Here is a 27,781-nt window from a genome sequence, read left to right as displayed (position 1 = left end):
ATCCCTTTTGTGGGAGTGATCCTGAACGACATGATCTCCATGTTGGAGTTAGTCAAGGACAGCAGGATGAGACAAGCATTTTGTGGTGGTAAGTGCCAGCACTTCCTGTAGGTGCCCCAAATGGATATTTAGGGGGTCTTGGTACAGATTTAAGTGACTGACCAAGTTTGCAAACAGGCCCTGAACTGTGCTCCCTTCCCTGGATTGCACCAGGTGCTGCGTTCCTTGGCTCCCATGGCACTCAGTGAAGTTGAGAGTGCTCCTTACTTTGCAGGAGGTGCTGAGCATTTGTAAGTTCAGGCCCTTTATGACTCACACATATCGTTTAAAATAAACAGACACAAAGGCTGAAGCTGCCCCTCTGCCAGGAGGCTCCTGGGGGAGGAGGTGAAGGGAGCAGATTTCATTACTGTACATTTAAAAATCCCCTGTTTCCCACTCCTCCACCCATTCTCTCTCCTCAGTTTCTTCATCATCATCATCTCCTTTCACCCTCTTTCTCTGTCTTCTCCACTTCTCTCTTCCTTTGCTTTTCAGGTGATGCTCACTAAGGGGTTAATCCTGTGCCCTTGAGGGAAATGGGAATTTTGCCATCCACTTCATAGAGAACAGGATTGGGCCCTAATTTGTCTTAGCAAGGACACTAGACACACCTACTTTTAGGGCAAAGTGCTCCCCACTACCTTCAAATCCCAGGAAAGCCAATGGCAGTTAGGGGCACTGAACATCTTTCAGACAAACTGTAACTCAGGATGAAATCATACAGTGTTCGGGTTGAATAAACAATAACTGCAGGGGACGAGAGTCTTCAAATGATGGTAATTGAAAAAAGATGGAAAGATGTACAAAGAAAAAAGCCTTTTAAGAAACAAGAAATGGAATGGGGGAAAGAGAAATAGCTCCAAATTGATATGGGATTTCAGCATCTAGTCCTGAACTGAGCAGTAGCTGCCATGGAATTGGAGTAAACGATAGGCCTGGGTGTCTTCTCTGAGAAAGCAACTTCTCCTCATTACTACTATGTCCTTTTCACATTGCCTGTCTTCTCTCCTTCCGTGCAGTTCTGGAAAAATGGTCAAGGGCAGTGAATGTATATTTTATGAACTGGGAAAAGTGCCCATTCCCCAGAATGGGTGAATCACAATTCTGCAATCAAATTCTTCCCTTATATTGTCATGTGACCAGCAACTGGCTGACCTGTGAGGAGCTGGAGGTGAGAATTGCTGGCTTTCTAAACCTTTAGCGGAAATTGTGATGTTACATTCTGTGTGTCTGGCACTCTTTGTGATGATGGCATTTAAGGGTAGGTCCTTTTGGATGGAACAGATTGTCAAGTAAAACATCGAAAACCCATACGTTTATAATGTCACCACATCATGGAAATTCGGTCTGTACCCAGTGTACATGGAGTCTAGTTTTGTGCACCTAATGTGCAGATGAACCCGGGATAGTGGGCTAAATTAATTCCTGGTCTAAGTCCATTCAGCCCCAGTGGAGTTACAGCAGGGATGAGTTGGCCTAGAATGCATACTAATCTGGGGAAATATTTTACCTGGTCTAGTTGTGAGGTGCATTAGAATATAATCCTGACACCAACCCTACGAGTCCTGGTTCTTTACCAGGAAATATTGGGATAGGACCGTTCCGACAGTGGAACAAGGGAAACTGCACTCATTAGAAGTAGAAAAGGTGTGCCTATTGGAAGATATTAAATGAATTCGTAGGAACATAAATTCTGTGTCTCATCTATGCAGCTCAAGCAGGCCATCATCAAAGCCCTTGGTCCCATGATGGGCATCCTGCTACACAAAAAGGGGCCGCAAAATCCGATATTTAAAGAGATCTCATGGCTCCTTGAGCAATATAAGGAGGAAATTGATGTTTTGCACGTCACCAAGGTGAGGTACCACTCATTAAGGTAACTGTCTCTGTGTGTGCATGTATGAACTGCAGGAGGAATTTGCTGCCAGTGGGGTTTCCTGGTCTAGATAGTGACTTGTTAGATAATAAATAGGCACACAAGTTCTGGGTTTATACACATGGTGACCCAGGCAACAAGATTTGTAGGTAACTGCCTCTGATGAAAAGCATCCTCTGTTTCCTGGGGAGGAGGAGAAGGAGATAAAAAACAAAACACCTGCACAACAAGATACTCCCTCCTTGTGATTTCCCAAAACATCCTGTCAACTCTGTGTCTCTCTTTTAGATCATAAGCTCCTCAGAGCAGGGGCTACCATATGTTGTCTCTTGTCGGTACCAAGCCAACTGTCAACGGTTGAAAATTAATAATAAGGAGGCTTGAGGGTCATTGCTTTGCATTGCATAACTCGATAGATATAAAATCATTGCCCGTCTGTTTCATCTACCGTTCTATGCAGTGCTGTTGTAGCCATGTTGGTCCAAGATATTGGAGCGACAAGGTGGGTGTGATAATCTAATTGAAGATATTGTCTCACTCACCTTGTCTCTCTATTTCATCCCCCCTCAGTACCACATGAGCGAGAAGTAAGGGGCCATATTCTGTCTTCAGTGGGGCTACACAGTTGTAAATGAAGTCAAGAGACAGCTCTAACTTCTTGGTAGTGATATTTACTCACCGTCTATGTTGGTTGAAGCTTTCTAGTACAGAGTATGTGGTCACTTTGGGGGTTGAAATACCCATGATTTGGAGGGAACCAATGCATCATGGACTTGTTTGATAGCATCAGGGCACTACACAACTGTGTAAACATAGTAAAATATGTAGATGGCATCCGAGACATCCTGGAAGCTTCAAGCAGCAAAGGAGAAAAGTGTGTTAGATGCAGGAAGGAATTTGATTTTCACCTTTTTTTTAATCAATAACCTGGCAGAGGACATAAGATCATCACTGATAAAGTTGGCAGATGAGATAAAAATGGGGAATGGTAAATAATGGAGAGGACAGCTCATGGATTCAGAGTGATCTAGATCACTTAGCAAACTGGGCGCAAAGAAAGAATATGCCTTTAAATACGGCTGAATGTAAATGTATGCGTCTAGGCACAAGGGATTTAGGCTACACATACATGATGGGGGATGCTGTCCTGGGAAGCAGTGACTCTGAAAAAGATTTTGGGGGTCATGGGCCATAATCAGCTGAACATGAACTCATGCTGTGGCCAAAAAAGCGAAAGCTGGGATGCATAAAAAGGGGAATCTCAAGGAGGAGCACAGTGGTTATTTTACCTCTAAATGTGGCACTTGTCTGACGACTGTTGGAATCCTGTGTCCAGTTCTAGTGCCCGCAATTCAAAAAGGGTGTTGATAAATTGACAGAAGAGCCACAGTGACGAAAGGATTAGAAAACATGCCTTACAGAGGGAGAATCAAGGAAGTCAATCTATTTAGTTTAATACACAGAAAGTAAAAGGGTGTGTGATGGGGTTTACCTACCCCGCATTGGTTCAGCAGGGGTTAATCATGCTTTGTGTGCGGAGGAGGCCATGCCCCCTCATCTCTGCTGGGCATGCTTCAGCTGGACCCAGGATACAAAAGAGAGCCGCTCAGCTCAGGCTGGGATGGCTGCCGAAGGGAGCGGAGGCGCATTGCAGGCTCCTGCAGAGAGACTGCCAGTGCTCCAGGATTCAGAGGCCAGCCGGACTGTGGCTGCAGCTGACCCCCAGGCACCCAATGCCAGAGATGGAGGAGAGACCCCAGAATCCCTGAGACTCCCAGCTGCGGAAGAACGGGTGGGAAGCAGCCTAGGTGGACGAAGCATTGATCCAGTTGAGGTAGCGGGCTTGACTCAGCATGCTTTGGAAGGATCCCCGCTGAGTTGGTGGCAGATACCCCTGCGCCCTGGGCTGGGGCCCTGTGGAATAGGTAGGACCCAGTTGAGAAGGGCTCACCACTAGGCAACACTTCCCTGCCACAAAAGGTGGTTCTATCGACTCTGGCCACTAGGCCGCATTGCCCTGCAGCCAAGGGTGGGTCTATTGACTTTAGCCACTAGGCCGCACTGCCATCCCTAGAAGGGCAGCCCGAGTGACTCAGGCTGTTGGGCTGCGGACCCTCACCCAAGGGCTGCTGCACTGATCCTGACCATTAGGCGATGCTGCCCTAGGAGCCCGGACTGCTGTGGTAGCTAGGGAGACTAGGCCAGTTGGGCCACTCCAGATCTACTTCAATTCCTCCTCAACCTGATACCACCCTGACGGGGTGGACCTATCCTGTGACAGGGTGACTTAATTACAGTCTATATAATATCTTACATGAGGGACTCCTATTATCTAATGGGCTCTTCCGTCTAGCAGAGAAAGATGTCACTTGATCCAATGGCTAGAAACTGAAGCTAGACACTTTCAGACTGGAAATACGGCGTACATTTTTAATGGTGAGATAATTAACCATTAGAGCCATTTATCAAGGGCCGAGGCGGATTCTGACGATTTTTCAGTCAGGATTGGTATGTTTTTCTAAAAGCTCTGCTCTGGGAATTATTCTGGGCAAGGTCTATGGCATGTGTCATACCGACCGGAGGTCAGACTAGATGATGGCAAGAATCCGGTCTGGCCTTGGAATCTAGGAATCCCCTGAATCTGCTTCAGTCACTACATATGGCTCCTTTGTGTGCCCACCATCTGACTTTCGCCCTCTGTTGCAGAGTCTGAGCCAGCTCTTGGAGGTCTCTGGTGAATATAAGATCCCTCTACCTAAAGGGAAGTTTCAAGCCATCTGCAGTGCTCTGCACAACCAGGTGAGGAGTGGTTTTGCTTGGATCCCTTGAGCTTAGGCACAGCAGATCTGAAGCATATTAACACTGAAAAATCGATGGAATGATCGTGCAGAGCCTGGGGACCTCCTCATGCCTTACTGATTTCTGCAGGCTCAAGAGTAAGCAGGGAGCGCTCTCATTTTCTTAGCTACTATCCAGCTCAGTTTGTAAAGCAATTTCACCATAAGCCGATTACCAGGGGGAGTCAGAGTTGTAAAGTAAAAACTGTGGCTGGGTCTTGATTAGGTCAGCTCTGCTGCTCAAAACACTTTAGCTTCTCTTATCTAATGTAGTGGTCATTGTCTTTGAGTCTTGCTGTGCATGCAGGACCATCTCCCTGGGGTTCAGACCTCTAGTTGGACCAGCAGGAAGTGGAAGCTTAGAAATTAATTGAACATTTTTCTTTTCCATTGCTTCTGATTAGTTTTTCTTTGACCATTTCCCTTCTTCCCCCAGATCTCTTCTCCAGCTAAGCAGCTCAGCATAGAAAACCACAAAGAGCTGTTCCATTGTGTACTTCTGCTAGGTAAGGGGAAGAGACTCTGAGTTACACAGTGGTTTCTTTGTTACTTCCTTACCTTTGTGAGGCACGGTAAGAAGAAGAGTTCTGCAGACAGTGAGGATGTGATTTCTTCCCTTGTAGCCCGTTCTTCTCCTGATGACCTGCTGGCATTTCTACACAAGCAGCAGGAGATTGAGCATGAGGCCGTTCGTGTGGCGTCTTTAGAGCTCCTGAGAGCTATTGTTGGGGCTCACTGTAAGTAACACAGGAGCAACTGTGCCAGCTGCCCTCTTGGCCGACATGCTGAGGGTTGAGTTGAGGACATCCAGAGCTAAAAGCTTGAGCTACTAGAGATTGAGCTAAAGAACCAAGGCTCTGTAGGCACGGCAGGGCTGCAACAGACTCATCACCTCTGCACCTGGGGCACAAAGGCTCTAGAACACACAGTCACCAGTGGTTTGGAGATCCACTAAGGGACCAAATGCTGCCCTAAGTTACTCCCATATGGCCCCATATGGAAATCAACAGGTTCAACTAAGTGCTGAATGTAGCCCAAGATATTTGTCAAGGTCTTTTTCAACTTCAAATACAGAAGTTAACTTGGGGCTAATGCATGTTAATAATAATCAGATAAAAATAGAATAATACTCCTGACTCGAGAATCCTAAGTATTATACACTCTAGACTAGATTCTGAGTCCTGTTATGCCGGTGTAAACACAGATTAACTTCAGTCACCTCAGTCTATCAAACCCCTTTATAATATTTCCATCATGGTAGTAGGATGGCACTATTTAGAGAAATGGAATGACTTTAGATTTACACTGGTGCAACTGAGACCAGAATCTGGTCCTACGTTTTCCCCACTGATTCTGTAGAGGAGAGAAGCTTGGTACTATTCTTAAGTAGGGCCCTTTGAAATCCAGGATTAATTCCAGTGTGGAAAGTGAGTGTGTGTGGAACAAAGAAGTACTGTACACCTCTCCTTATCTTTCAGTGCCTGAGACAAGAGGTAAAAAGCTTCTGATTGTGAAGGCAGTGAAATCCACTCTCAGTGATCAGAATGCTACGGTAAGATTGTGTGTGGAACAGTGAACTATTTCAATTTTTTCAGTGTTATGGGATGAATGGATATCTGGGTGGAGCTTTCATTCCGATCCAGATGAGAGACTGCAGAATAGAGAAGGCATGTCATTCTCCTGCCGGTGTTAAATGTATCCATGTTTCTAATCCAAGGAGACAAAATCAAAAGCATAATGGCCCAACTTGATTATCATACACATTATAAGGAGAGTGATCTCTTTAGATAAGCTATTACCAGCAGGAGAGTGGGATGGGAGGAGGTATTGTTTCATGGTCTCTGTGTATATAATGTCTTCTGCAGTTTCCACAGTATGCATCTGATGAAGTGAGCTGTAGCTCACGAAAGCTTATGCTCAAATAAATTGGTTAGTCTCTAAGGTGCCACAAGTACTCCTTTTCTTTTTGTCTTGATACAGTGGAAGTGCCTCTTGTTAAGTTATTATGGGTCATACACAGGTTGCCTGGTCTGCCAGTGTCACAAATGCATTCTTGGTTCTTAGGCTCCCAGGATGGTAAAGGAAAATTTCTATTTAACTAGCTAAGAACATAAAACATAAGAATGGCTAACCTGCCTCCCGCAAAAGAATGGTTCATCTGGCCCAGTATCCTGTCTTCTAACTGCATTGTGTGAAGAAATGCTTCCTTTGGTTTGTTTGAAACCTGCTGCCTATTAATTTCATTGGGGGACCCCTTGGTCTTGTGTTAGGTGAAGGGCTAAATAACACTTCCTTATTGACTTTCTCTACACCAGTCATGATTTTATAGACCTCTAGCATATTCCCTCTTAGTCGTCTCTTTTCCAAGCTGAAACGTCGCTCTTTTTTTAATCTCCCTTGGGTGAGAAGTTATCCCATAGGCCTAATTTTGGTTGCTCTTCTCCGTATTTCTTCCCATTCTAACACATCTTTTTTGAGATGAGATGACCAAAACTGCACGCAGTATTCAAGGTGTGGGGGTCCTGTAGATTCATATCGTGGCATAATGATATTTGCTGTCTTCTTATCGATCCCTTTCCTAAGGGTTCCTAACATGTTGTTAGCTTTTTTGACTGCATGTTGAGCGGATGCTTTCAGAGAACTGCACACGATGACTCTGAGGTCTCTTTCTTGAGTGATAACAGCTCATTTAGACCCCATCCATTTGTATGTACAATTGGGATTATGTTTTCCAATGTGCATTACCCAGTACAGTACAGGAATCAGGGGCACAGTGTTACCAGATGTGCCTGTTACTTTTGTGGTAGGCTCATTGGTTAGGGTTACTCTTCTTGGGGAGAGGGGGAGGGTCTGTAATTCTATTACTGTGCTGCTTATGTCACTTGTGTGTTCCTATGGAGCTCTACTCCTTCCTTCTGCAAGTGCCCTCCCAATGGAGCTGCCCTGCAGGACCTCGGTTCCCCAGGGCTGGGTCCCTCCCGCCCTAGAACTAGATGAGCACGCGCGCACGCACGCACACACTAGCAGAGCAAGTCTGAGCGGACCAGGTCCATCAGCCCTCTCCAGCTGATCCTCTCGTATGTCCCTGTGCTCACTGGGCTGGGTTACGCAGCACTTCCAGCTGCTCCCCTCTTATGTGCCCCAAGTTCAACACATCCCTATCCCACTTTCACGTTACAATTGTACTGGTAGTGACCCACTTCATGAGCAAACCCCACAGTATTTTTGGGCACTACCGGGATCTTTAGCTTAGGTAAAAGAAGGGTTGCTGCAGAGTAAATGGGGGAAGCGGAAAATACAGAGTAAAATTTGGAGAGAGAGAGAGAGAGAGAGAGAGAGAGAGAGAAGCAACCAGCTGAACCATAAAAGTTATTTGTTGAATAATAGTGATAACTACACAAGGAGGGCTAAACAATCATAATGGTTACATTTGAAAGGTTAATATCTGAGGAAGAAAAAAAAAACGGAGGGACGGGGGGGGGGGGGAATCTCACCCACTCCACGAGGCTTGAACTGGTTGGGGTTCCCAGGTGATGGTGGTAGCTCAGGGTCCTGAGTGCTGGAGACAGGCAGAGCCCCCCGCACAATCAGTCAGGAGATGGAATCCCAGTGGAACTGAAGCAGAGTTTGGGTCTATACATCAGAACCGTTACTTGGGCATAGGTAGGGGGTTTTGTAGAGAAAATACAACGGTTCAAGGGAGAACACTAGATTTGTTTATGGGTAAACTGATGGGTTTTCAAGGGTTTTCTTTAGGCTAGACAATAGGAGCTGATCGCTCTTGGCTATGGGTGGTGGTTTTTTCCAGGGAGCTCACAAGGCAACTAGGCTGCTTCAGTATTTTAGGATAACAAAGATTTATTACTAGAATTGGTCTGATAATTGCTGAGCTAGGTGTGTGCAGGCGTAGGTTCATTAGCATCTGGAGCAGGGATTCCCATGATGCAGTGCGTCCCTGCTTTTCTGGTCCCAGAGTTGAGTGCGGTTCTCTGTCCCTCATTCTTCATGCTAATTCCTATCCCATCTTTCATGCAGATGAGGCTAGGGGAGTTGTCTCTGTTCTTCATTCTGTATGCAAATGGAGATGTCTTAATCTTGTCACCCTTCTCCGGAGGGGTCTAGGTGTGACTCCCAACACCCTTCATTGTTCTCTGCAAGCCTTTTCTCTGATGGGTTTTGGTTCAAACAGAGACTGGTGGGGGCGGGGGGTGTCTTTCATGAGTCAGACAGGCTAGATACTGCGCCCTGGTTCCCCAAAAACACAGAGCTGACTGGTCTGAACAATAAGGATGGCAAGTGAAGTCTAGTCCAACTGGAGACCATTCATTCTTCGTTCTTCATTCTTTTTTCATTAGACTCAGGGAACTTTTGATCGGTTTGGATCTCTGATTGGAAAAATAGCACCATTCAGCTGTGATTCGCTGGCCACGTCCCGTCAGTGGGTGGTTGACTGTATCAGCTGCCTTCTCTGTATACAAGGTGAGGAGACCGTTAGCAGGTATAAGGAATTCTTCACCTTCTTTCACTGTTGTAATGTCCATTTCTCTGCCTATCTAGTTCTTTCTGTCCTGTCTGTTGTTGCTTAGATAACAGAATGGTGGGCATCTTGTAAATACCTCATTAGAAGAGAAGATTCTGATGTGTAAAGAGCCTAGCACACTTTTGGGAACTGTACAACTAATCAATGGTCTGCATACAGGTAGATAAGCGCTAAATTCCTTAGGGCTTGTCTACACAGGGACACTAAGGAAAGTTAATCCAAATGAACTAAAGGTGTCCATTTAAAGTGCATGAGGTAAATGGCATTAAACACATGTGTGGGTGCTCGGATTCTGAATTAAAATGGGCCTTATTAATTGTAGTGAATTCCATGAATGAAACTAACCTGAATGAAGGCCACTTTAATTCTAAATAAGTGTGTCCCCATAGGTGTTGAATGAAGTTTAACTAATGCATTTTGAAAATGAATGTGGATTAGCTTTCTTGAATATCTCCATGGAGACAAGCCCTTGGTACTAAACATTTTCATTCTCTTTCCCCTGCCACTGACTGTATTGGAGAAGTTTCCTGGAATAATTCTGTAAACAAAAAGTTCTTCCAGCAGCCCTCTGTCATGAGCATTCAGAGCTATTGGAGTAAGTAGAGGCCATTTTTCCCCTTTGTGAAAGAGTAGGATATTCTTTTCACCTAATGGTTAGATGTTAAAGGATAGAGCTTGGTTATCGTTTAAGGCCATTTCCAATGAGGGTGACCAGACAGCAAATGTGAAACCTCGGGACAGGGGGTGGGGGGGGAAGGGGAGTCTATATAAGAAAAAGACCCCAAAATGGGGACTGTCCCTATAAAATCGGGACCCCTGGTCACCCTATTTCCAATTATTCTTAATCAGTCCTAAAAACAGTGTTGGTGATTCAGAAACAGAATAAGGGACTCCAACCTTTGAATGTACAACATAGTAATCCCAGCATTGTTTAGAAGTGACTGATGAGCCTGGGTTTCTTGCCGAAGTTTTTTGTCTATCCCCGTCTCTTTTACAAGGAGAGTTTGGGGGAGGGACTCACCTCTGAACTGGAACCTCTGATCTACCTGCATGAGTTGCACTTGAATAGGAGCTGAGATGTAAATAGTGAGAGCAGAGAGACTACTGAAACCAGGCACCCACAGAAAGCTGCTCCAAGCTGAACACAGAGCTTGTTCAATCCTGGATCATTCACAATAACATACCACGACTGGTAACGTTCAGACATTTCAGGGTGTAATCCCGACTCCATTCCAGTCACCAGGAGTTTTGCCATTGTCTTCAGTGGGGCCAAGATTTTACACTATGCTGATGACAACATAGCACATGGATCCTCCCGTATGAAGAACCATGCAGTAGGGGTTCAGTTTCCTTAATCGTTACAGTACTTTTTCTCCTTTTCTCCACTCCAGGCCAGTCCATAAACCTGGGCTCAGCAGAGGAGGAGTTGAGATGTCTCCGTGAAGCAGTAACAGCTCCAGACCCCGAGGCTCTGTTTCAGGCATCTTCCAAAATGGCCAGGGTAACTGACTCAAAAAGCTTGTGCGGATGTGCGAATGACCGGCCACCGTTCATTTGACATTTGCTCTTTCATGATGCCTTTCCATACTCGGAGAGAGCTGTGGGAGTGGGGCATTGGTTGCTTGTAACCAGCAAGATGCTTTTCATAGATGTGTGCTCTGAATGCCACGTAAAAACCAGATTCCACAGAATGTTGCACGCCCATGAAAATGCACACGCACACATGTACCTATCCAGCAGGGCCAGCTCTTGCTTTTTCACTGATCCGGAGCGGTGAAGCACAAAAAATAATGAAATAAAAGAGCCCCCATGCCGCCCTAAGCTTGGCTGGAACACCGCCCCTTGCAATCTGCCGCACCAAGCACGAGCTTCCTCGGCGGGAGCCTGGAGCCAGCCCTGCCATCCAGCCATCCAGGAGAAAAACTGTGTTAGTGGAACATCAAGCTGAGAAACCACCCAGGATTCATTCTGTCACCTTGTGGGTTTGCCTTCGCCGATATTTGTGTGCACGCCTCTCTTGAGTGAATTCTATGTGCTGTAAAAAGATGCAGTGTATGTAAGAGACTACAAAGGGGAATCTTACCTCCTGCATATCCAGTACAATGTTGTGCTCACTGTGCAACAGAGTCTTTGCCTCTAATCTGATATCATTAGTGTAGAAGACAAAAATGTAGTCTATAGACTAGAGAGAGAATTGTAATCCCAAATGGCGAGCTAGACAGGAGGCTAATTCACCATCTGCTGATGCATGTATCTTTTTTTCCATTTTTAAAAGTGCTGGAGCCAAACATCATTGCGGTCTCTCCTGTTTTTGATTTGTTCCCAGATTGTTAGTGAGTACTTTCCCTCGGAACAGGCCACAGACTTTATTGAGGCCACATTGGGTGGTCTGCTGTCTGCTAGCCCCACCTGTGCTGCGGCAGCTGGACTGTGGATGAAGATCATCCTGATGGAGCGTGGAGATGCCATGCTGGACAAGGTAAAACTGGGAACTGGAGAGCTTTTCTGCCTGAACTCTAGGCTTTTTGATCTTTGCCCTCATGTGTAAGGAAGAAAAATCTTGCTGTTTCTCCCCCTCGGACATAGAGTCGATTCCATCTCTGTTTCTACCCTAAGATAGGCAATGGCAGAATCAATAGCAGTAGACCGAGATAATCCAAGGGAAAAGGAAGATGGTTGGTTGTTTATTGGTCTAGCTTGTTGCCACAGTATTCAGCCAAGAAAGGCTTGAGAAAACAGACTCTGGGGAAAATACAAGAAGACAGAATGACTGGCACTTGGAGGCCTCCAGGTATTAGGAGGCCTATGGTTAAGGGCTACATGGATTAAAAAGAGCACTGGGCTATTGCCAGCCTCTTGCCAGGTTTCTGAGCCTGGGCTCCTGCCCGAGCAGGAACAGCTCCACTTTTAGCCCCATCGTGCAAGCCCCACAGTCCCAGGTTGACCTGAGCTCTGAAACTCAGTGCTGTGGGATTTTTTTTGCAGTGTAGACCTACCCTTTAAGAAGAGAAGGAGGGAGGGAGAAAACTCTAGTGTCTTTGGGATCCACTATTTATATGCCTTATTCTGGAGCCCAGTGCATTAGGGCTAGATGAAAGGAGCACTCCACAAATCTTCTAACAAGGCTGGTGAAAGGCCTCAGGACAGGGAACCCTCGCAGCAGAACTGCCATGTTTGCACAGTGTTTTGAAGATGTGAAGGGCTAGGAATGAATATGAGAGGTAGTCCCCTGTTCATAGTCCCAGGCATTTACACACTGTCTTTAAAGCACTTGCATAGTTTGTGCTTGTGGTTGTTGATGAGCTCTGCATTCTTCGAGGCAAATGGTCAGATTTGGCTGCTTAAATCACACCTGCAAAATCTGGGCAAGCAAAGCCGCCTTTTGTGCATGTGAACTGGTTTATGTAATGCATAGCTGGGCACCACCACATTAAATTACCTGGTATGTCTATGTGTGTGTCAGTGTTAATTTTTACAGCCGTGAGTGGGCAATTTGTGTGGGTTCAAGTTACGCAGACGTATTTGAACATTTGCTTCTTGAAGTGAGGCATTTCTAAAAAAGCAGCAAATGGCTAAAGAAAGGTTTTGATTCTGTAGACTGAATGGAGAGAAAGAAAAAGGGACATTTCTTTCTGGTTTTGTTCCTTCCAGGTGCCCGATATCCTGGCTATACTATATCGCCACATGCCTACTATCCAGGAGGGCAGGTTGAGGCAGTTCCTGGTGGAGGCAGTGTCCATTCTAGCTCACCATCACCAAGAGGCAATGATCTCCAGCCTCCTCAGCAAAGGTCTGCCGATGGACAGGTATATACCGCTACCTATTGCATTCATCTTGGTAAAACATGGATCCCACAGCTTTACTAGGAGATGTAGGGCTTCATTTAAGCAGCAGACAGTTTGGGATCATTCCTAAGGGTTAATAGCCTGGCTCTTTCTGCAGGAAGGTCCAAGAACATGTTAAGGTGGGGTGCGGAGAGAAATTAAGTGTCATTCTGTTTCCATTCATTAATAGCTGCTTTGACATCCTAAAGACCTATCTTTACTGGCATAACTGGAGTGTATTGTTGGAAACATCTACCTCTCTAGACGCCTGAATTGAGCTCACTCTGGAAATGAGCAGTGGCTGTTGGTTTCCTGGTAGCATGACAGCTTCAAGTGCAAATCCCTGGCCGATTGCAAAGACTAGGGCCAATATTATCATCAGACCTCTGCTTGGCATCAGTGAGGGTGTGGCTGCTAGAGCAGAGTTGCCATCCTTGGTACTTAAAAGTGGACTGGAAGCAGATCCATCATTTCGTTTAAAGATCCCTAACTGAGTTATCAGTTATCAGTGCTGGAATCTAAGACCATAAGAACAGCCATACTGGGTCAGACCAAAAGGCCATCTAGCCCAGTAGTCTGTCTTGCGACCGTGAGCAGTGCCACATGCCCCAGAGGAAATGAACACAACAGGTCATTGTCAAGTGATCCATCCCCTGTTGCCCAGTCCCAGCTTCTGGCAAACAGAGGGTAGGGACACCATTTGTGAAGGGGACATAGGATGGCCATGAATATTCGTTCTCATAGTTGTATGTCCATCGAGTAGGAATCTGGCTTTTTTTTCATCCACTTGCCTTCCAAACCCTAGATCTTTGGGAGCCACATGCTCATGATTCCATATTGACTGGGAAGTGGAGAAAACAGGAAGTGAGGTTGGCGTTCTGCGTCCTGTCCTTCTAAAGTCTAGTATTAATGGTTAGGCTGCAGGAAGACTAGGTCACTTAACTTAGTTCTGTAACTGGAAACTCAATATTGAAACACGAGGAGAGTTAAAGGAGGACAGGACTCCTAACTCTCTCATCATAGGCAAGGAGAACATTTGGTCTTTACTAAAATATGACGCATTCAGTGTGAGCCACAAAAGTGTCCAGGGCTCACCTGTAACTTCTGTTAAACTGCAGTGACACCGCTGAGCTGTGGAGATCTCTGGGGGGAGACCCCTTGCTTGCCACTCAAGTCCTACGAGCCCTAATAGAGAAGATAAAGACTCCAACAAGAACAGAAGGCAGCATCACCTCAGAGACAGAAATTGACAGGCATTTGGCAGCTGCTGAACCTCTCTCAGTAAGTTAGATGACAGACACGTCTTTCAGGCTTTCCTGTGCCCTGTGATAATCCTGCTGATGGAAAGCGGGAAGTGTGGTATAATATTGGTGTGTGGGCACTTCTCCTCTGATGGACTGTTTCCCTGAGTCCGGCTCTGCTGTCTGTGGACCAAATACGGCAGTTTTAGCTACGTTACTCATTTCCTTAATACTATCTGGCCATTAGAAAGTCTTTGGAGCAGGTTTCTCACAGTGCTTTGCAAATCTTCCTTTGGACTCACAGCATGCCTTGGGAGGTCATACACATTTGTACAGATGTGGGAAAGTGAGCCACGAGTTAAGCAAGTTGCTCGCTGTCATTCAAGTTACTGGCAGAAGGGAGAATTTAGTACAGCAGATATCAGACTGGGAGAGAGGGTGTGATGGTGTTGGGAAGAGATCTCCTTTTTTACCATGCTCTCCTTTCAGGCAACATGTGCCATCTTTGAGGTGGTGTCAGCCCTGCAGTCGAGCAAAGCTGTGCAGGAACTGCTCCCAGAGTTGTTTCCTGTTCTCCTGCAGCAGGTCAGCCAAACCCTCGGACAAAAGCTGCCTTTGCCAACGAGAAGCAGCCCGAGCAAAATCCGAGAAGGGCTACAACTTACGGAGGGCAACCCTTGCCGGTAATTAGAAGGAAGGGAGAGAAACAAAGAGAATTCCAGTAGAGTTGTGTGACACTCCCCAGGAGTTCCCAGGGTTACGAGGCACCTTACCATCACATGCCCTTTGAGTGAGGAAGTCTTGTCTGTGCCTGCTGTGGGTCAGTTCCCTGAAACTACCAGGCTCTGGCAAAACAAACGCTGCCACCCAGGCCTCCTCAGACCTCAGTCTCTTTGTACAGGTTAATGACAGGCACACACCAACCCCCGAGTCTTCTGACCATTCCGTAGAGTGTCCAGACCTTTATCCACTGAACTCCCACAGAATGATCAGGCCTGCTGTTCCCAATGGAACAGGACACACCAGTTTATTACTTCTACTTTAGACTCTACACTAGATACTTATACTCTGTACTGCAAAACTCACAGCACCTAGATATATTTCTAGTGAAAACAAGAACCGAGATTCTCAAAGAACAGAGATTCCAGTGACCGTGAGTAAGAATGCAAGCCAAAAATGGTTACATTTCAAATGAAATCATATCCTGCTCCTAGAAACTAAACTTAACCAACAGGTTAACCTCCTGTCTAAAGATGTTTCTCACCCAAAGTTCTCAACCAAGCCTGATCGCAACCCCTCTTTCATGAAGCAAACTCGCGGTCCATCTACTTCCTAAGTGAAAGATGTCCCCCAAATAGACTAGAGCAAACCTTTGATGTATACCCCAAAATTGGGTCCCCACCCCCTGTCTACTTCCTGCTACTTTTCTTTCTTTGAAGTTCTCACAGTCCTTCTCAACTGAATGTGAACCCTACATGCTTAATGTACATGTAAACAAAGAGATGGATAAACATTTCTTGCCTGAAAGAAAACCATTTTGTCACCTTTCCTGGTGACTAGTCCCAAGACACAGATCCTAAGAATGTAATTTTCAATGCATATCCATGACTCTTGACACAGCATCTGTACATGTGTTTCACAATGATATTGGTGACATGGGCTTTTATTTGAGACTCATGGGGCAATCTTTTAGTGAGCTAGAATGTACGTACCAGGCCCCTCGGCACCCACTCTGTGCTCTCGCCAGTTAACACTAAGATTCCTGAGTCCTCAGTTGACTTCAGCTCTGGTAGCACATTCATGTACATTTCCCACCAATCTGACAACATTATTAGTTTCTCTTCTTGTTGTGTTTCTTTATTCCATGCCAACAAGGTGCTCAAATTACAGACTTCATGGTTTTATAATGTCTCTGAATTTTCCTAGGAAACCAGGATCTCAGCTCTGTTCACGGATGGGCAGCAGGTATCAAATAAACATAAGGAAGTACTACTTCACACAACACACAGTCAACCTGTGGAACTCATTGCCAAGGGGTGTTGTGAAGGCCAAAAGTATAACTGGGTTTAAAAAAAAAAAAGAATGAGATAAGTTCATGGAGAACAGGTCCATCAATGGCTATTAGACAAGATGGTCAGGGATGCAACCCCAAGCTCTGGGTGTCCCTAGGCCTCTGACCGCCAGAAACTGAGACTGGACAACAGGGATTGGATCATTTCATGATTGCCCTGTTCTGTTCATTCCTGCTGAAGAAGCTGGCATTGACCACTGTTGGAAGACAGTGTACTGGAGTAGATGGACCATTGGACTGACCCAGTAAGGCTGATCTTATGTAGTGGCCACAGTGGGTCAGGTTTTCAAGATGGGTGCCTCAGTTTTGTCCACAAAACTTGAATTTGTTCAGATGGATGGGTACCCAGCTGGCGCTGCAGACACGAGTATATATTCTGCTCATGCTGTTGGCCCATGTGCAGGCCCATTTTAGGTACCTATATGTGACGGGGTGGTAGGCTGTGCCCCGGCCTCTTCCATGGACACAGACTGCTCTGAGTCCCTCCAAAGTGTTCTAGGGATGCCTGCTCCTGAGATGCTGGTGGTAAGGGCTTTGATGACTGTTTGACCCCAATGGATGATCTTAAGTCACCTTTACGCTTGACCTTTGTTTTCTTTCTCCTCCCTCTTGTCTATACTTTCGTGTCTAGGTTCCTCCAGCCCCTTTACGTATATTTCCTCTTTACCTGGCCCTTCAGGTTTTATTTCCACCCTCCTGGGCCTCCATACCTGCCTTGGTGTCCCTGTTAGAAAGGGATTCCAGTCTATGCCCAGTAGAAGGCAGTGGGGCAATCCATCCACTACCCCTACATGTTTCTGCCTAAACTTCCCCTTAATTTTCAGAGTCACCTCTGCCATTGGGCAGAATTTATTGTCCCCATGGACCTGGTATTCAGTTTTGATCCTACCTCTGGGAAGTATCCAGTGGGGTTTCACTAACTCCTGCCTGATTAGCAAACAGGATGAAGCTGTGTCCATTAGTCCCTTTGGTGGCTCCTCCCTACCCAGACCGATACGGTAGGTACTTTCTTTTTTCTTCCCTGCCTAGGAGTCTTGTCCCAACCACAAAACTGGGCAAACCCACAGTCCATTTTCGGACAGTCTCTTTTTAGATGTCCTTCAGGTCCATGTCGGAAGCACACCGTAGGCCAAGCTCCCACTACAGTTCCTTGAGGCTCCTCCCTCTTCTTCTTGCTGCCCTTCCCAGCAGTAGGCACTCTGGTCCTTCTCAAATCTAGTCCCTTAAACCACTGACTCACTCTGGGAATGTCCGCCTCTGCAAATTCCTCTCACTTTAACTGTGGGGTCCAGATGAACTGGCTGGCGCCACAGAACCCATACTCGGGTATGCTCAGGGAGACTCTGAAGAAACTTCCAAAACCATAGAGTCCATGATCTCCCCCACAGTCTGAGTATCTGGCCTTACCAATGAGTGGCCCAATCTTTTAATTTCTGTCCAAATGCACAGAGGCATAATCCCTCAATCCATCTTTCAACTCTACATTTCTGGCAGTACTTTTCTGTGGACAGGCCCCACCTCGTCCAGCATGGCTGCCTTAATCATGTCATAATCTCTTGCCTGCTCATCACTAAAAGCCCTATATGTGCTTCCCCGGTTAAATAGGGTGTCAGCTGAAGGGCCCACATTGTTCTGTCCCTAGGAGGTCTCACTGCTCCTCCTTGAAGAGTAACCAAAACCACATCGGGGTTGTTCGCAGGTCCCATTTTACAGTCTGATCTCCTGTGCCTGGTTTCCATTTCCTGTCACGGGACTCACCAAACTTTGGAGGAGTTGTTGCCAGACCTGGGCTTGCTCCCGTATAAATTCCTGCCGACTCTTTTGCTGTTAAACCTACCAGGCAAGGAAAGGCTGTTTTTCTGCCTGCTGGGATTGTTGGAAGGTCTGTCGGGTCCTCTACACCAGTGATCTCCAAACTAGGGTGCGCGGGATGATCCCGGGGGGTGCGTGGGAGCAGTAGCGCCGCCGGACTGCACTCCGCCATTTTTTTCCTTCGGCAGCAGCTCTGCACATCCACGGCTGGTGCTCCCCTCTGGCGGCCCGCCTGCGGCAGGTCTTCCATCGGTGGCGCGTCTGCGGCAGGTCACCCTGGGGGTGCGAGAGCCAAAACGTTTGGAGACCACTGTTCTACACCAGCAGTTCTCAACCGGGCCGGTTTTAGGGGGTCTGCCAAGCAGGGTTGGCTTTAGACTAGCTGGGGCTCAGGGCAGAAAGCTGAAGCCTTGAGCCCAGCACCTGCACTAAAGCCCCAAGTCCCTGCACCCTGTGGGGTTAAAATCTGGAGCCAGGAGCTCCAAACTCTGATGCCTGGCAGGGCAGAGGCCTGGAACTGGGCCATGGAGTATTTCTAGCATGTTGAGGGTGGGGGGAGGCTCAGAAACAGAAAGGTTGAGAACCCCTGTTCTACACTTCTCTTTGCTGCTTCATCACCCATTTCAGTGTTCCCTCCATCACCTGGACTGCCAAACCTCTACACCGGCTTCTCCAACAGGCTCTCCATTTGCATAGATAACAGGGAAATCCCTGATGAGCCCCCAGCTGTGACAGAGAGGGGTGTTACACCCCCACGTCTTCCACAAACACAGACCGCGTTGAGACTTTTTTGCTTGTAAACACCAACGTATAGTCTATTTAATCCCCCTACCAATACATAGCACCTTTATATTGTATCTCAACTTTCTAAACTCTTCTCCAAAAGTCAGGCGGGGGGTAAGGTGTTTCCACTCAGAGACCTCACTTTGTCAGGCTCTCCTAGCTTTTTGTCTTTCTGTTTCTCTTAGGGTGACCAGACAGCAAGTGTGAAAAATCAGGATGGGGGTGGGGGGGGGGAGGGAATAGGCACCTGTATAAGATAAAGCCCCAAATATTGGGACATCTGGTCACCCAAGTTTCTTTCTCTGTCTGTTCCCCTCAAAGGGCTCCTGCCCATGTCCTTTTATACAGTTTCCCTGTTAATGGAATGATTGGTTCCTTGACTCACTAGCCCCAATCTGACCTCGTAATCGGGTACACCTCTATCCAATTAGGCCTTCTGTGAGGAACCGAAGTAGTACGAATAGTGACCAGAGTGCTGACTCAAGTGCAAACCCTCAGCACTCTGTCACCTCATATCTGGAGATATGACCCCAAAATGTCCATTAGTGATCACCACACTCTATGCCCCCTGTTTCTGGGTCCTGATCATGTATCTTTTCCATATCACTGTACTCTGCTAGTGCCCATACTCCTTGCAGAAAGAGAAAAAGGACTGCAAAATTTTGTCCCTAGCAAAACTAGTCCTATGAGATGTATGAGACTGAAACTTACCTCCCAGCATCAAGTCCTTCCAGGGACACTGGTGTCCAGGACATTGCCAATGGATGAACTGCCGATTGAACAGCAGACCTGAGAAGTAACCGGGGCTTCCTGACTCTCTGTTCAAGCTGCACCTTCCTCCTGATTGCTGCAGTTCTGTGCCTCTCTTTCCCCAGGCTTCCTATCAAAGCATTAGAAGTTGTGCTTTTCAAGGGTGGGAATGAGAGACTGGTGAGAGCGCTCAGGAAGCAGAGGACTTGGATTCTTGTGGAAAACCCCAAGACTCACCATGAGGGAGTGTGTCTGCTGGTGAGGTAAGAGATCTAGGAGGCATCATTTTATCCTTGGGAATGAGTAGCCAATAGAGTGGCTGAGAGGGAACCTCCCATTTATAGCTTTGTGGGCGGGGAGTGCGGGGGTGTCCTGGGTGGAAACACACAGCTCCCACTCCTAGCTATCAGAGCTGTATGCTCAGAGCAGCTGAGTTTTTGAAGTGTGCAATCTAGCCCATGAGCAGTTTCTTTTGTCTTCCAGTATTCTGCTAAGATCTGGACTCATAACACCTGAGATCATACAGAGCCTCCTCCCCTGGGTGAATTCCCCCTCAGAAAACCACCGAGTCACCAGCACAGCTTTCCTTGCCCAGGTAAGACACAGGGCTCTGAAGAGCAGTTTCACCATTAGACTCTTGTCTGCCTTTCTTTTGGGAGTTGTACAGTTCAGTTCATAGGAGGAATTGTCATTTTAGACAGTAGAATAGGTCCTCCTTTATATGGAAACCTCACCAGGAACTTCACGATACCTTTCTGAGTCCTTCTCTCTCTGTGGTTTTTATTGCCGTCATTGCCTATACTAGCTACACAACCACAGGTGCTGGCTGAGAGAGATACGGACAGAGTTTGGATGAGTGGACCTCTTCTGCCAAGTCCTAGTGCTGATCCTAACCAACAGCTCCTGATTTTGGTTTAGCTCAGCACATCTTCTGAATGAACCGAGCGTCCTAATACTACCAACCAAGCAACCTACAACTACATTAATGTCTATCTTAGGTTCTCATTACTCTAGTATCTGAGGACCTCCAAACTCTTTAATGTCTGTATCCCCACCACACTCCTGCGAGGTAGGGAAGCACTATGTTTCCTATTTTACAGGCAGGGAACTGATGCACAGAAGGGCTAAGTGACTTGCCCAAGGTCACACAGGAAGTCTTTGAGGGAGCAGGAAATGGAACCTGGGTCTCCTAAGTCCTAGACTAGTGTGGGGATACCTGCTGGAGCATCCTCCCTTTCCACAGTCTTCCTCCAACATCTGCATCATATTTCCCACTTATGCTAAGCAACTATCTTTGGGGCTTATCTGGTTCTAAGAAAAACAACCTCTCTGTGCCTGTGATGAGCTGTACCTGGGCTTTAAGGCTCCTTACAAGAGGCCCCGTGGTCCTACTACACCCTGCCCCAGGAAAAGAGCCCCCAATCTGGGTCTGTCTAGAGAGGCCTCATGAAAGCAGCCAATCCGAGCCCCTCAGGCTCGGCTAAAAGGCGCTGAAGGGCTTTAGCAGGTCAGTTCCTGGCAGGAACTGGAGGGGCAAGAAAGGGCGCTGCTCTCTGGCCACAGAAATTCAGGGGACAGCCAGAGTTTGATTCTGGCAGCCTTTACTTAAGCTGGGTTTTCAGGAAGAGAGTCCCAAAGAACTTTAACCCTGAGGTGAGGGTGAAGCTAAAAGTGGCCGGTAGGAAGAAGCGACAATGAACTGAAATCAAGCAGTGCCTAGCTCCTGTTTATAGGATCCATGGTTTGGAACCCAGAGTTAGGGGCAGACCCAGGTTCCCCTACCACCAACAGTGGCCTAAGCCCCATGGAGGGGACAATGCTAATGGAGAGCTTGAACAAAGGGCAGAATGTAAAGGACCCAGAGTTGGGGCTGGAGACCCTAGTGAGGGCAATGGGACTGTTCTTGACTACCCCAGAAGGGGTTCATTTGGACTTTGGGACTCAGCCAGAGGCCTGAGCCCCGGAAGACTCACTGAGGACGGCTGGCAGGGTGCACCAGGGGTGAGAAAAGGACTGTGATACCATACCCAGCCACTAAGAGGCTCTCAAGAGGTGAGTGGATCCTTATTCTAGTGCCCAAAAGGAAAGCTCCATGTTTTGTAGACCTTTCTCATTTGTGTGGAATACTAAAGTTAGAGTGTATTATGTGCCAAGTATCAGAGGGGTAGCCATATTTGTCTGTATCCTCAAGAGTGGGGCTGTAGGAGGACTCCTTGTTGTTTTTAGTGTATGACATGTCTGCTCAAATTCTATTCCCAATCTTAATGATTCTATTGGGGCTAATGGACAGGTTGATTTTCTTTCAGCTAATGAGTGATCCCATGCTCAGGGAGAAGAAGTTCCTTAAGCCAGTCTTACACATCTTGGAAGAAAAGTCCCATGATAGGAACAGCATTGTCCGGCAGATGGCTGTAAGAGGCCTGGGAAATTTAGTCTATGGGGCGCCTGAGAAGGTAAGAGAGAATACTGACTAGAATGCAGCATAACTAGAGAAACCAAGGGAAATAGTTGTTCGGAGTTTACAGAGGCTGCACACAATGCACTAGGCCAAATTCTGCTCTCTCACATACCCGAGTAACCTCTTTGCAGTCAATACAGAGCAAGCTAGATCCTTTGCTAAGCTGGGCATAAGCAAACAATCTGTGCACTTTAATATGACCATGTGTAAATGTCTCCATCTAGGAACAAAAAATGCAGGCCATACTTACAGGATGAGAGACTCTATCCCAAGAAGCAATGATGCTGAAAACCACTTGAGTCATGGCAGAGAATCAGTTGAACATAAGGTGTCCCAATGCGAAGTTGTGGCCAAAAGGGCTGAAATGATCCTTAGAGGCAGAAAGAGAGGAATCTTGACTAAGAGTAAAGAAGTTCTTTTCCCTCTGAATATGACACTCATGTGAGCACGGCTGGAATGCTGTGCCCAGATCAGGTGTCCACAATTCAAGAAGGATGCTGATAAATTAGAGAGGATTCAGAGAAGAGTCCCAAGAATTCTCAAAGGACTGGAAAAGATACCTCTAGTGATAGACTCACGGAGCTCAATCTATTTAGCTTTACAAAGAGAAGGTTAAGGAGTGACTTGAGGACAGTCTAGAACTACTCACATGGGGAACACATTTTGAGAATGGGTTCTTCCCATTAGCCAACAAAGGGATAAGAAGATTCAATGGGGGAAAATGAAGCTAGACTAATTCAGACTGGTAATAAGGCATTGATTTTTAATGGTAATTTTAATTAACCATTGGAACAATTTACCAAGGGTTGTAGTGGATTCTCCGTCACTAGCAATTTTAAAATCAAGATTGAACGTTTTTCTAAAAGATACACTCTAGTTCCAACAGAGACTATTTCGGGGAAGTTCAATGTTATGCAGGAGGTCAGACCGGATAATCACAAGGGTTCCTTTTGGCCTTGGAATCTAAGTAACTAGGAATCTAATAATAGGATGACACAGGTGTATTATGGCACCAAGTTTGGCTCATTGTAGCTCGAAGCTGGTCTGAAATATAGCTATAGGTCTCCGGGGGGTGGGAGGGGGAGATGAAATCCCCACAGTTTCATAACTGCTAAAGAAAACGTATTAGAAGTGTGATCAGTGATAAGTGTTCTTTAATGTCGTATGTTTGTCCAGGTGAAAAAGCACAAGAAGTTTCTTATGGTCATACTGATCAGGGCCTTAAGTGACCCTTTCAGTTCTGAAGTCATTGGCGAGAGCATGAAAGCAGTGGCCAAAGTCCTGAAGGAGCTGAAAGAGAAGGACATAGGTTCTTCCTTCAGAGACCTCACCCAGCGGATCCGGACCTACTTTGACAATGTATGTGACCAGAACTCTCCAGCCCCAGTTCAACCGATCTTGATTTAGACTCCATTTACTCCCTGGGCATTGCTCATGTCAGAGTGAAGAGATGTTTCGGCCCCAGGGAAGAGAGGTGTTTTACGGAGGAGGAGAACATTAGGAGGATGGGGATGACATCCCTGCTCCCACAGTCTCCCCCTTCTGTTCTTCTTTCTTGCCACTGAGAACCTCAAAGAAAGTCTGAATACTAGATTAGGTAGCTAGATAACCATGAAAAGTGGGTTCCAAGGTACAATAGAGAGTGTTGGGCCTGCTCTATACCATTTTTACGTGAGAGGGTTGGAATGATTCCGTTTTGCAGAGAATTTTGAGATTTCAAATTTTGGTTTTGTTCCTATTTGTGGGAATCCCTCTCCCCAAACTTCAAAACTCTTTGTGAAACACAATGACTATTCTCAGCCGAGCTCTGTTGAAAGCCTTGGGTCCGGGCAGTCTGCTCTCAGACTATCCCGGTGCTGGGAACCCAGGAAACTGTGGGAGCTAGAAGTGCCAGGGAGTTGCAAATTTGAGAGCCAGGGTCCCAGACGCTGGGGGTTTGGAAGCCCACGATCCCAGTCAGCCTGCTAGATGGGCTTCCAAGGAGCTGAATGGGTGCACTGGCAAGACAGCAGGCAGGTTTCTAAGGACCCTGCCTGGCTTCTGGAGGAATTTCATCCAAATGGAACTGTCGCTAAAATAGTTTGATGAATCAGCAAATTCGAATCAAAAATTAGTTCATGAAAGTGTTTCCGACTAGCTGTAGTTGGAATCCCTCGACTTTAGCGTAGAAGAGATGGCTGTGCGAGGTACATGATGTGATTGTCCCTTAGTTACTAACTTGTGGGGCTTTCTTGGCTGTAGGAGGACGATGCTCTTCGTTTATTGTCCTTTGTCCTATTTGGCATCCTGGCCCGCCTGACCAAAAGAAAATGGAAGGGCTATTTCGCCGAGCAGGTTAGACAGAGCTGGGTCACACTTCTGCTGCACCTGCAAGACCCGAACCCCAGGGTTTCAGTGGTAAGACCGAGAGTGACTTATTTACTAAGCCAAAGGAATTTTCCTCCCAATGCCAGGGGAGCTCTGCTATTCCTGCCTGCTCTGGAGGCCCAAATTCTCCCCTCAGTTCATTGCCCTCCTGCTGAGTCAGTTCCCGCCAGGTTGGTCCATGGCTGCCTCACCAGAATCCAGGATAGGTCATGGGTCTGAGCCCGACAGCTCTCTATTCCTGTCTGTCTCTGCATCCCAGGCCCCTGCCTCCCCAGAACAGAAGAGAGACCTGGTGAAGCAGCTTTCCTAGGTAGATCTGTTCCAAAAAGACATTGATGCTACCTCCAGGTTGCAGTGGAAGCTCTCCCCTCTATTAGTCATTCCTGCATGTTTTCTGCCAATTACATCCAGATGAATCCCTTTTTATCCTGGAATAGATGAGCAGTCAAGCAGATGAGTTCCCTTTGAATGACCATAGCACTCCGTAGGGAACAATGAAATGGTGTGACATGCTTTCTTTTTTTCAGGAATGCAGAGCTACGTTTCACCTCTGTGTCCCGTTTTTGGGACTGAAGAGGCTCCAAGCTGCCGTGAATCAACACCTTGATGGTACAGCCGAGCTGAAGCCTGAAGAGCTCCAGGTGGACATTTGCAGACACCTTGTGAGTGAGCTGTTGAAGTGTCTGAGATTCTTGACTGGAGTGGCATGTGGTGGTGTAGAGGTGTGGGGAGGATGTGTGATGGGTAATGGAAATAACGGTCAGAGTGGGATATATGACTGAGGGTGACGGGAAATGTAAATCTGCCACAGATCCCCATTTTTCCCACGTCCACCCAGTCACCTGTTCTTTCTCTGATTTACCTGTGGCTCGTAAAAGCATGTGCTGGCAGTCAAAGGGCACTTCTAGCCAGAGAGAGCTCATGTGTCCCTGATTTCCTCTAGGCCAAAGAGAATGCTGAGCTGCTGGAGAACTTGTACAAAAGCACCATCACGTACTTCTGTAGCAGCTGGGAAGAGATCCGGGCAGTTGCAGCCAACTTAGCTGGTGAGAGATGATGCCCAGTGTCCCTTTTGGTATTCCCATTGAGGGAGAGAGAAAAAAATCCCACTGTGCAGCACTGAGCTGCCATTAATCTCTCTGTGCCTCAGCTTCCCATACATAAATGGGGATGTTAATATCCCTATCTCTCCAGTGTGGTGGTCGGAGGAAATCATGACTTGCTATAAAGTGCTTTGGGATTGTTGCAGGGAGAGCATGGTGCAGTCATTTAGTCGTAGAGGCTGGGACACTGTCTCGTAGGGCATGTTTACACTTGGAGCTGGGGGTCTAATTCCCAGCTTGATGAGACATACCCGCACTAGCCCTGAGTGCTAAAAATAGAGAGTAGCTGCGATGGCAGGAGCAGCAGGAGGTTTAACCACCCCAAGTATGATCCCATCCAAACCCCAAAGTCGATTCTCAAGGTGGCTAGCTCCTCCCACTGCTCGTGCTGCTTTAGCTACATTCTAATTTTAGCATGCGAGCGCTGTCCGAGCTAGAGTGGGCCTGTCCCATTGAACTGGGAGTGATTCCCCTCGCTCAAAGTGCAGACCCACCCACAGTGTTGCTCAGTGCTCTTCACTACTACTTCATCATTGGGAGGCATGCAGCCCACCTGCCCTCAGCGCCTGCTGTTTCAGGTTCCTGGCCACACCACCTTGTCAAGGAGGCAAAAGGTTCCTCCGCTTTGGCCCTGTGCCCTCTTCTCCCAAGCATACCCAGGTGAGACAGGCAGGCATTGTGGCCTAAGTCTCACCTATCAGTCACCTTGTGGGATCCCTGCTTAGAACTCACTTATTCCTGGCCCCAGTCCTTTGCTCAGACCACTAGACCAAGACACTAGCTTAGTATGTCTCCAATAACTGACAGCAGTGGCAAGAGGAACACAGACTCTTTAAAGCAAATGGGTTTTGTGTAAACATTCTTAAAAAAAAAAGTCTTTCTCATTCTCTTCAGTGTGGACTCTAAACTGCACTAGCATCCTCTTGCCCACAGCTCACCCTTAGGCCCACAGTAGGAGAGGCCAAAGACCTGTCTAGGGGCTGCTAATATCACTTTGCACTCAACAAGGGAAGGTTTTATGGTTGTTGTTTGTTTTCCATTGTGTATTTAGGCATCATCCTGGAACACATAGACAGGCAGCGTATGAAATGGCAAGACCTGGAACATCTGCTGATGTGTAAGTAATAAATACAGCTGAAGTTCTGCTCATCCATGAGTTCTAAAGGAATTTAGCTGACAAGCAGCAGTAACCGATACCACTGGTGCAAAGTGCATCAGCCACACACCAAAGGACAAATTCACTCTTGCCCAGTAGAAAGTCAGCTTTAATTTCCCCTGAAGGAGGCAGCTGCAGAGGGTGTGATGTGAGTCCGTGCATCTCCTGGTTGTTCTGGCAAGGCCCCCTCCGCAGCCAGTGCTATCCACTCTTTGGGCTTTATTGGCTCTCTGTGGACTCCCCAGGTGAGGAGAAATTGTAGCCACTTTCTGCTACTCCCAATTTCCCACCAGCAATTTTTCTTCCAGTAGGTGCCCTGCATCCTGCACAAACCAGCTTGGACCTGGCCTCTGTTCAATTCCAGGGTTATTGGAGCTCAGACAGTGGCTCCTGAATAGAGAAGGAAAATAAACTTAAAAGTGGAAGCTATTGAAACAATGGACCTTCTTCCATTTACAGCAGAGTGGATGACTTTCTGGTCGAGTCAGGGCCTCCCCGCTTGTTGGGAGCATGGAAGGGAGCCAATGGAGGAACCTAAAGCTTTCTTTATATTGGAGAGCTTCTGTAGCGTGGTATTCAGAGGTAGTAAGTCTCCAGCTATTTCAGGCACAGGTGACAATATGAAAAGTGAGGCATATTCATCTCTCATGTATTTTCCATCCCAATAGAAGGACTGAGCCCAGTTTCACATTTTACCATGTGATCATTCTGCTCTGGTACTTCAAGATTCTGTGGTCACGCTTAGCTGTGATTTGACAGTCTGTACACTAACATGTTGTCCTCTGTCATTTCAGCTCTCCAGGTCCTCAAGAAAGACCCAAGTCCCTCTGTCCAGCTGGTGGCAACTGAGGTCCTAAATGACATCTGTCCTGGCCGAGTGCTTGGGGAATGAAGCGGGAGACAAAGAGAACAAGGCGCTCC

The 27,781-nt window shown here is 46.9% G+C and overlaps 1 protein-coding gene across 1 annotated transcript; it reads left to right on the top strand.

The window, feature by feature from the left end:
- On the top strand, positions 1–27,781 carry LOC141975068 (maestro heat-like repeat-containing protein family member 2B). Its single transcript, XM_074935238.1, has 22 exons — positions 1–88; positions 1,062–1,213; positions 1,755–1,898; positions 4,625–4,717; positions 5,192–5,261; positions 5,379–5,492; positions 6,234–6,307; positions 9,111–9,234; positions 10,687–10,796; positions 11,622–11,774; positions 12,947–13,101; positions 14,238–14,400; positions 14,850–15,043; positions 19,902–20,039; positions 20,260–20,371; positions 22,083–22,229; positions 23,411–23,593; positions 24,476–24,631; positions 25,129–25,263; positions 25,545–25,647; positions 26,756–26,821; positions 27,655–27,781. Exons 1-22 carry the CDS (start codon positions 31–33, stop codon positions 27,750–27,752), a joined length of 2,742 nt encoding a protein of 913 aa, XP_074791339.1. The 5' UTR covers positions 1–30; the 3' UTR covers positions 27,753–27,781.

This window comes from Natator depressus, chromosome 20 (genome assembly GCF_965152275.1).
Source record: "Natator depressus isolate rNatDep1 chromosome 20, rNatDep2.hap1, whole genome shotgun sequence".
NCBI lineage: Eukaryota > Metazoa > Chordata > Testudines > Cheloniidae > Natator > Natator depressus.
This window is presented reverse-complemented; position numbering and strand designations above follow the sequence as displayed.